Here is a 10,252-nt window from a genome sequence, read left to right as displayed (position 1 = left end):
GTCGCTGTGTTACCTGGAGGATCTCCGACGTGAGTACCGGGAGTCGGGGGACTCTCTCCTGCGTTTCCGGTCCGGGGAGTTGTGGCTTCTTCTGGTGTCACGCTCCCTAAAATGAACGGGTCAGAAGTTTAGATTCAATATGTGGGCGTCAGAGGTCACTTGCAAGCGATGTAAATGTAAACAGTAAATGTACCTCCTGCGGGGCAGAGGAGACAGAACACGTCGCTCAGCAGGAGAATAGCTCAGGGAACGGGAATCTCTCAAGGAGTCAATGGGTTTTCGGGGGCTCCGAGATCTGGAAGTGCAAATATTGTGCAGAATTACTAAACTGAACCATGGTCAGGACCATAGAGAGTCCATAGTACACAGATCTCACCTCCTCCTGCTTGGCGAGGCTCCCTTCTTACTGCTGGGCTTATGTGAAGAGGAAGAGGAGGGTGACGAGGAGGAAGAAGAGGAGGAAGAGTCAGATGAAGAGCTTGATGAGGAGGACGAAGATGAAGACGACGATGTACTGGAGCTTCGGGACCTACGGGGATCCTTCTGGAGCCCAGGGCCCACCTTTGTCTCCTGCTGCTCGACTGGTGATGGGCTGGAGACCCTGGTGGATAAAAGGTTAAAAAAATCAGGATAAAAAACAGCAGAACCTGCCCGCAAAAGCACCTCCTGAGGGCACAAGGAGACCCCCCTGAACAACCTGCCCGTAAAACCTCCTCCTCCTGAGGGCACAAGGAGACCCCCCTGAACAACCTGCCCGTAAAACCTCCACCTCCTGAGGGCACAAGGAGACCCCCTGAACAACCTGCCCACAAAACCTCCTCCTCCTGAGGGCACAAGGAGACCCCCTGAACAACCTGCCCGCAAAACCTCCTCCTCCTGAGGGCACAAGGAGACCCCCTGAACAACCTTCCCGCAAAACCTCCTCCTCCTGAGGGCACAAGGAGACCCCCTGAACAACCTGCCCACAAAACCTCCTCCTCCTGAGGGCACAAGGAGACCCCCTGAACAACCTGCCCACAAAACCTCCTCCTCCTGAGGGCACAAGGAGACCCCCTGAACAACCTTCCCGCAAAACCACCTCCTGAGGGCACAAGGAGACCCCCTGAACAACCTGCCCGCAAAACCTCCTCCTCCTGAGGGCACAAGGAGACCCCCTGAACAACCTGCCCACAAAACCTCCTCCTCCTGAGGGCACAAGGAGACCCCCTGAACAACCTGCCCACAAAACCTCCTCCTCCTGAGGGCACAAGGAGACCCCCTGAACAACCTGCCCACAAAACCTCCTCCTCCTGAGGGCACAAGGAGACCCCCTGAACAACCTGCCCGCAAAAGCACCTCCTCCTGAGGGCACAAGGAGACCTCCTGAACAACCTGCCCGCAAAAGCACCTCCTCCTGAGGGCACAAGGAGACCCCCTGAACAACCTGCCCACAAAACCTCCTCCTGAGGGCACAAGGAGACCCCCTGAACAACCTGCCCACAAAACCTCCTCCTGAGGGCACAAGGAGACCCCCTGAACAACCTGCCCACAAAACCTCCTCCTGAATGCACAAGGAAACCCCCTAAGACATGACAGAAATCAGCAGCTGCAAAGACAGCGTTATCCCTGACATATCATCACACTTAAAGACCTATACAAAGGGACAACCTGTCCTGCCGAGAGCATGAGGCCTGGTAATATGAAGGCCATGTACAAGATATAGCGGCACAGACTAGCAACCATGGGGATAGTGCAATCCCTGACCCAGTCACACCAATAGACCTGTATTACCCTAAAGATGACATTCCAAGTCTTTCTGCCATAAACACCCGATCGGAATCACCTGACAGTGACAGAAACATAAAAAGCACAAGGATAACCAGCACTCCACTAACACTTGTTCACACTGTGCACGATGCCGTGGCTAAAAAAGACAAAAACAGAAAGATTGCTGCAGCAGCCCGCGTCAGGACTCACTACATATACTCCCCTCCATCATACACGCGGTAAAAAAACTATGTATGTAAGTAGGTTAGGTGTACAAAGTGCAGAGTGTGAACAAGTGTTAGTGGAGTGCTAGCTATCTCGTGTTAGTGGGCGAAGGTCTGTGTATGGGTGGGTGGGTGGGGGGGGGGGGGTGTACGTCCTTTTAGCTGTGGTGTTTCACAGAGTTTAGTTGGATCCTGTGTGCCCAGTCTGTAGACTTAAAGGGAACCAATACCCAGACAGTACGTGCCGCGGCAGCTGCAGGAGCTTTATACAGCGCTCCAGGGAATCATATCAGTCCAATTGGGCTGACTGGTTCCCCCTTTAAACCTGAGAGAGGCCATTGCTAATATACGTGGTGAGAGGGTCCATTGTGTCTGATCAAATGTTTTGTAAGAACTTCATTTTTACCAAAAAATCTTTAGAACAGGTTTTTATGGTGTGTATCCTGAAGAGAGTATATGCGGAGAGTCCTGATACTTGCAGGGTGCTGCAGCATTTCTTATGTATTGGTCAGTTGCTGTCCGGGAGAGAGAAGGCAACAGAATAATCCATCAGCCGATGCAGGAACCTGGTCTGCAAGTAAGGGGCACAGGTCTTGTGTACGGACATCACAGGGGGTCGGCAGGGGAGTCTGGTGTACGGAAATAACCGGGGGTCGGCAGGGGAGTCTGGTGTACGGAAATAACCGGGGGTCGGCAGGGGAGTCTGGTGTACGGAAATAACCGGGGGTCGGCAGGGGAGTCTAGTGCATAGACATTACGGAGGGTCGGAAGAGGAGCCTGATAGATAATTATATATATATATATATTAACCAGGGGTCGACAGGGGAGTCAGGTCTTTGAGGAAGGGGCGCAGGTCTGGTGGTTTATAAACATCACCAGGAGTCGGCAGAGGAGTCTCGTTTATACACATCACCAGATGTCAGTATATAGACATCACCGGGGGTCGGCAGAGGAGTCTGGTATATAGACATTGCTGGGGGCGGCAGAGGAGTCTGATATATAGACATCGGCGGGGGCAGAGGAGTCTGGACTCTGCCACCATGTCAATATGATTTCCATAGATTGTGAGGATAGCACAGAAGTCCCAGAGCTGCCCCCCAAACCACCCTATTTTCTGTAATTGTCGAGAATAAGCATTTCGATTAGACACAGCTGGTCTGGAAGTTGTCACCCCAATACTGGAGTCCTGAGAAAGGGAGAATGCAGACTGCTCTGGACCCTACGGTGACACAATCTCGAGTAATCGCCATGTGAGAAGCTGTGAAGCTCTGAAACATCACCCTCTCTAAACAGCAGAGCACATGAGTCACTTTCACTCCAAAACTTCCCCAAACCAAAAAAAGCCCTTAAAGAACTGGCCCTCTAACGCATTAATTACCCATCCACAGGGCGTGTGTATGATAGCTGAGGGTATGACCACAGGGACCCCCCTACAACCTGAAGAGCAGAGATCCCCAAGATCAAACTGGACTATCGTACGCAAAGGTGATAAAACGTATGCCAACTGTTAAAAAACAGAAATACGCTATAAGTCATGTTGGAGGGGCTGTGCTGAAAGGACAGCAGATGGTGCTGTAGTATCAGTGTTGCTTGCTGGGTACTTTCACTGCTTCTCCATATCGACTGACTGACCATTTACCTCCCACACACAAAACTCGAGATGACAATGCAAGCGCTCTCAGACATCTAATCCTAGTGAACCCCATTGATAAGAGGGTTCACTAGGGTAAAAACGTCTAAAATAGCGTAAGGTGTCAACCGGTTATTACTGGTACTGCTGTTCAGCTGAAAGGTAAAGTCCCTTCACACATCAGTATAAGGCCATGTTCACACATGGCATAACGGCCGCTGTCTGAGATGTTCAATCCGGCCGGTACTGCAGTGCACATTCTGGTGTGTCCGCACACAATGTATAGTAGTCGTAGCTGCAGCAGATTCTCATTTCAATCAATAGGTCAGTGCAAATGCAGATGGACACAGATACACATCCAAATCCTGTCCATAGGTGTGGGTGCACAAGTACACACAGGATAAATGATGTGTAAATAGGGCCTAAGGGGCTGAGCTATAATAACCCCACACAACCTGCAGTGAGAAGCCGCATCCACCCGTCCACACCACAGAGCTCAGGAATACCCACCTGTCTGTTCTTAAAGCTGCTTCTGGAGCTGGTGTGGATTTTTGAGGGCTGGGATTAGACTCTGAATGTAGAGATGAACTTCTCGACTGTTTACTCTGCTTATCCGGAGAGACATTTTGTTCGTCTTGTTCTGAAGTCTCAAGTACTGGGACCAAGGATGTTGGCCTTGCCCCATGCAGGTTTTCAGTAGCACATTCTGCCGCTGCTTCTTGGCTCCTGCACTGCTGTATTTCGGAGTCCGGTTCAGGATTTTCCTCTGCCTTTGCGGAGGATACAATATCTGGGACAGAATCAACCATTTGGGGCTCGGCAGCACATGCGGGTGGTTGAGTTACAGCTGTCTCCCTGTGTGGGGAGGAACAATGGGTTGAAGAGGGTTCTCTTCTGCTGCCAGATTTTCCTTGCTCTGTAATGGAAGAATCCTGATGGAAGGAGTTTATCTTGGAAGTCTTTTCCAGTTGTAATGGACCTGGGGACTTGCGTGGACTCTCTCGGGTAGCCATATGAGACTTGGTAGATTGCTTAGGGCTAGTAGACCGTTTATTAGCAGTGTTTGCTGGTGATCGAGAACCCATTTGGCGCTGTGCGGGTTTACTTACTGTAGGAGATATGGAGCGTCCACGATTCCTGGGAACTTGTTCTCTATCCGATGATAAGGATCGGCTGCGTCTGGGAGCCGGACCTGACCTACTGCTTAGTGTACTTCTATATCTATCAGAAGATCTGGACCGTGCTCTTCTCTCATCAGAGCGAGACCTTCTCTGTGGGGACCTGGGCCTTTTACGTCTAGATGATGAGGTGGATCGGTCCCGGCGATAATAGCTATGAGGCCTATCACGCCTGTATGGTGATCGCGACCTCCTCCTTGGTGAAGATCTAGAATTACCCTGGTAAGAATACCGATAAGAGTCATATCTTGTGGGAGATCTTGATCTTCCCTTCCAAGGTGAGGATCCAGATTGACCACGACGAGAATTCCAAGAGCGGTCAATGCGTGAACGAGAACCTGAGCGGCCTCTTCTGGGGGATGGAGATGGAGATCTGCGATGTCCCCATCGCCTAAGGTTTTGCCAAGATGGTGAACGTCTTGAAGATGATCGGGAGCGATTTCTACGAGAGTATCTGTCTGACCTGGACCTTGAACGAGACCTAAATGCTCGAGGTGGCGTTCTTCCACGGGGCCTTGGGGGTGTTTTGGACCTGCCTTTCCGAACAGGTGATCGTGACAGGGATCTGTTTCTTTGAGAGTCCCTTGCTGCTGGGCGTGAGAATTCTCTCTGTCCCACTGATGACCTAGATGAGGAACGTGATCGGTTAAGTCCCTCTCTATCTTTACCAGATACAGGCCTTAAAGACTTATGCCTCAGGGAGTCTGGAGACTTCTCGCTTCTGTCTGGCGATGCAATGCGCCTTATCGGAGGCAGATCTGGCATATTAGCCCTCTGAGAGGTTGTCAAATGTTCAGGAGATGGGGGCTCTTCTGAAGTGCTGCTTTCACTTGAAGAGTCTGAACTACTGTCCTCTGAAGATGAATCAGAGCTACTATGTTTTGAAGAAGCCGGGGACTTAGGACTTTTATTTGTACAAGGAGATAAAGACTTTCTTTGAAACCCATCAGGATGTTCCTGCCTCACCGGTTCGCCGTCTTCTATCCCTGCATTAGGCTTATCGGATAAAACAACCTTATCACGTGCTGGGGGCAGGGGTGAGCTTGACATAGCCTGTTCTCTAGCTGGAGATTCTAAATGACTTTTTTCACCAGATCCAGTTTCTTTATTCACTTGTGAAACACAACTAGTATTTATGTCAGGAACAACTGGAGATTTAACCGGGCTTCTATTTACTTTAAGAGAAGAAGGAAGTGATCTGCCTGTCTGAGTCTCAGGAGAAGCACTCCTATTCAGATTAGATGCAGTTGTCTCATCAGGAGACATCGGAGAAGCACATCTGCTAGCAGGCCTATCCTCATGCACTGATGGAGATTTCGATTTACTTCTGGATATTGTATCTGCCTTTTTGTCGGCTGAAAGGTCACATTTCACTTGCAATGGTATGTCACTCTGCAAGGCGTCTACAGGCTTACATGAAGAGGAAGAGCTGGTAGCAGTCTCATCAATATTTGCCTTTAGTCTTTTTGAGGGCGGAGATGTCACATTTTGCGCAGGTGAAGGATGTGATTCCTCATCTTCAGAAGATGACGAGGAGGAGGAGGAGGAGGACGATGAAGATGATGCTGATGATGAAGAGGAGGAAGATGAAGACGAGGATGAAGAGGAAGAGGAGGAGGAAGAAGATGTTGTTGAGGAACTTGATTTTCGTCTTTTGGATCTCTTTTGTGTTGCTTGCACTGAAGACTTCGAATCTCTTAATGGAGCAGCCTCCTTATCGGAGGCCACAGTTTCCTTTAAACTCGTTTCTGAACGTCTCAGCGGAGAGAATTTTGAGCCAAGACATGGCTGGTCTTCCAGCTTATCCTTCCCTGGTTTTGTGGTCATTTCTTGAGATTCAGTCCCATTTACTTCCGTAGAAAATGAAATTACGGCGTAGCTCTCCTCCTGGGATTCACATTCTTTGTAGGAAGTAGTGTGCTGGTTTTCTGGGGTGGACACAGGTTCAGATGACTCTGTTTTATGCTCCTTAGCAGTCGAAAATGCATCTTCTTGGGTATACAAACCAGTTTTACAAGGTGGAGACATAGATTTTTTTTCAAGTTCTGAAGATGAATGACGAGAAGTCTCTGCTTCACTTTTAGGGGTTCTAGGTTTATGCTTAGAAATTCTAGGTCTGGAATCACTATCTGATGACCCAGAAGTTTTGTGCTCATGTGATCTAGAGCAAGAACCCTGTCGAGGATGTTCAGGTGATGACCGACTAATTGTCTTATTTCTGTGCGTTTGATTTGTGTAATCGCTTTCAGATGATCCAGAATGATGTTTTCTCACAGACTGTTTGACCTCTGACTCTTGTTCAGATCTGGAACTACTTCTATGCTGTGATGGCCTAGTCTTTCCATGACGTTCTGGTGATCTAGCACCAGCTTTGATGCCGCAGGATGATGCTGTATTAGACTTTGAATTAGATGAAGTATGAGAGCTAGATCTATGCTCAGAACGTGGTACTGATGACAACCTAGAGCTAGCCTTACTAGGAGGTCTCGACCCAGTTTGTCTTTCAGGTGATGACTCTGAACTCACTCTATGGTTGGTTGATAAGTTGGATCCTTCCTCAGATGATGACTGTGAACTTGCTCTGGATTTTGATTGTCCAGAGTGCTGTTTGGGAGAACATTCAGAACTTTTTCTTAGCGGTGGCTTGGGTCTAATCTGACATTCAGATGACAATCTTAGGCTTGCTTCAGGCATCTGCTTGCTTTTGATCTGACCTTCTGGAGATGATCCTGGGCTCCTTTCAGGATGTCTGCTTCTAGGATAGTTTTCCAAAGATTCTGATCTTTTTGACTGTACTTTATTTCTTGGCTGCCTCTCCAATGAAGACCCTGAACTACTTGGAGTGTGTGTCTGCTTTCTTCTAAGATGTCTTTCCGGAGAAGAGTCAGAACTTGCTTCAGACTGTGGAGACCCAAGCTTTTTCCCTTTTCCAGATAATTGTTTAAACCCTGTTTTAGTCTGTTCAGAAGCAATATCTGAGGATGCTTCAAAACGCTGCTTAGATAACATTTCGGAGACAGAAATCTTGGGCCTGTTTTTAGATCGTCTAGCTTTATCTTCTCGCTCAGATGATGAATCAGATCTTAGTTGATGCTGGGGTTTTATCTTTTGGTCAAAAGATGATAGAGTGCTACCTTTACCTGGTGAATCAGGTTTTGTTTTATTTTTTGGACTCAACTGACCACTCCTTCGCAATTGTTTATGCTCATATTCAGACTCTGAATCAGATGGCTCTCTGCTTTTTGATGAGCTAGAACGGCTTTCACTTGAACCAGATCTTCTAGGTGCATTTCGAATGGACATTGACACATTTTTCTGTGGTGATTTTTGTCTGAATTCACGCTCTGATGACGAATCAGAGTTACCTCTATGCTCAGTCTTTGATTTACTTGAACGTTCATAAGATGATCTAGAGTCAACATTTTGCGGAGATGTTTTGGGGTCATCGTGATGCCAAAGATGAGAAGACCTCTGTTTCGTTTCTGACGACTGCTTGTGTGTTGTAGATGTGTAAAGCTTTACACTGGATGATTCTTTTGATCTGAATTCAGGAGACAACACAACTCCCTTATGAGCAGTTCTCGACGTTCTTTCACCATCCTTCTTAATAATGGGAGAAGCTTCCTTTGGAGAATGACTTCTGCGTGATTTTTGATAAACTGGTGATCTTGATGAACTCTTCCCATAAGATTTTTTCCGTAAAGCATTTTCTTGAGCCTTTCTTTGATCAGAATATCTAGAAGGCCCTCCTCTGGCTTGTGGAGAAGAACTTTGTCTTCTACTGGAATTAACCTTTCTGGGCTTTCTGGTTTGTGGCGAAGGGGACCTTGATATTCTTGTCATTTTAACAGGGGACTTTGATCCAGACACAGACCGTTTGGAGCGATTTCTTTTCTGTACTGGAGACACTGAACGTGAGGAAGATCTTCCCTTGGACGGCTGGTGTCTACATCTTGATTTAGGAGAAGAACTCTTTCGGGCAGATATCTGTCGTTTAGGAGATATTGACTGTGACTTCGCTCTTCTTCTAGGTGTCTGCGAACGGGATTTATTCTTAGTATAAGAATGTGAACTGGGACTACGCGATTTGGAAGCCATACGAGTGTCAGAAGATGTTTTCTTTTGATATCTTGATGTTGAACGTGACCTTACTTTACCATGGGGAGAAGACCTCAGTCCCTTCTGTTCCGATCTATACAACGAGGTGTTCCTTTGACTTAAAGAAGGAGACCGTGATCTTGTGGCTGCTACTGGGGATTTGGTGCGAGAGCGTCCCCTTCTATCAGACCGAGAATGTGATCTGTCAAGTCTTTGAGGGGAAAGAGCAACTGAAGTTTTTTGCTTTACTGTAGATCGAGAGGACTGTGATCTTGTCTCACTCTTGGCTGAAGAAGTCCAAGATTCGCCTTTCTTGGGATAGTCAGATATAGTCTTTTCATATCTTTGAGTAGTCAGACGTTTCTTATCACCGTAGGGAGATCTTTGTATTTCATGGTAGTGGCGTGGAGGCGTCAGTGATGAGGATCTCTCTCTTTGAGAAGACTTTGAAGTGTTTCTTTGTGGAGATGTTGGCGACTGAGCTTTTCTTGGGGATCTTCTAGAGATTTTGCTTTTTGGACTTTTTGAGGGAGAAAAGGATGAGGATCGAGCTTTGCCTTTTGGAGTTACTGACCGACCTTTCTTTGGAGGGCTCCCAGAAGGTGATCGGATATTTTTACGAGACTTCATCTTGTGTTCTCTCTGAGGACTACTTGACTGAGTTTTCCTTGACCTCCGACCCTGATCTGGTAGTCTACCTGGTGGAGATTTGCTTTGGGTGGCAGACTTTCCAGTCTTTAATACAGCATCTTTGTCATTTGCTTGGGTTTTTTGTGTTCCCTTAACAACCACAACTTGATCTGAAATTTCACTTTCTGAGGAGGAGGAGGAGGATGAAGACGAGGAGGATGAGGAGGAGGAAGATGAACCACTAGAAGATTTCTTATTAGGTGTCGGAGGAAATTTTTTCTTTCCATCTTGTTTTTCATTTCTTGAAGAACGATGGTCTTCCCTGGATTTAGGTGAAGTTTTCTCTAATGACAGACTTCGCTCCTTTCGTGAGGATTTTGAAGGCTGCTTGTGAGCAACTGGTGATTTTCTATGCTCAGGTGAAGCAACCCTCTGTTGCTTTTCTCTGTTGTCTGTCTCTTTTGGGTAGTAATCCTTTTGAGGATCATGTCTGTTTTTCTTTCGGGGTATTGGGCTTGATGCCGGAGAGGACTCGGGGGCGGCAGCATTATTTCTCTCTCTCTGTTTATTATCCCTTTTAGTTGTCTCCGGGACAGATCTGGTGTCCTTATATCTTTTAGGAGAGAATGAAGAAGAACGATCTCTGCTACTTCTTTCATTTCTTGAGCCTCTCTGAAACAAATTATAAAATATCTATAAAATATCTAATATCTATAAAAACAAAGACTTTTTAACACTATAGATGT

At 47.3% G+C, this 10,252-nt stretch overlaps 1 protein-coding gene across 2 annotated transcripts in view; it reads right to left on the bottom strand.

The window, feature by feature from the left end:
* The window catches only part of SRRM2 (serine/arginine repetitive matrix 2), a 32,001-nt gene that overhangs the window by 471 nt on the left and 21,278 nt on the right, over window positions 1–10,252 (bottom strand). For both annotated transcript variants that reach the window (XM_069984739.1, XM_069984740.1), the window contains 4 exons: window positions 4,111–10,178; window positions 377–601; window positions 194–295; window positions 14–106 (listed from right to left, as the gene is read on the bottom strand). In XM_069984739.1, coding sequence (XP_069840840.1) covers window positions 14–106; window positions 194–295; window positions 377–601; window positions 4,111–10,178 — 6,488 coding nt within the window. The remainder of the gene's footprint in view (window positions 1–13; window positions 107–193; window positions 296–376; window positions 602–4,110; window positions 10,179–10,252) is intronic.

The sequence above is a fragment of the Dendropsophus ebraccatus genome, chromosome 9, assembly GCF_027789765.1.
Source record: "Dendropsophus ebraccatus isolate aDenEbr1 chromosome 9, aDenEbr1.pat, whole genome shotgun sequence".
NCBI lineage: Eukaryota > Metazoa > Chordata > Amphibia > Anura > Hylidae > Dendropsophus > Dendropsophus ebraccatus.
The sequence above is the reverse complement of the archived record's forward strand: the minus strand, read 5'-3'. Positions and strand labels throughout refer to the sequence as shown.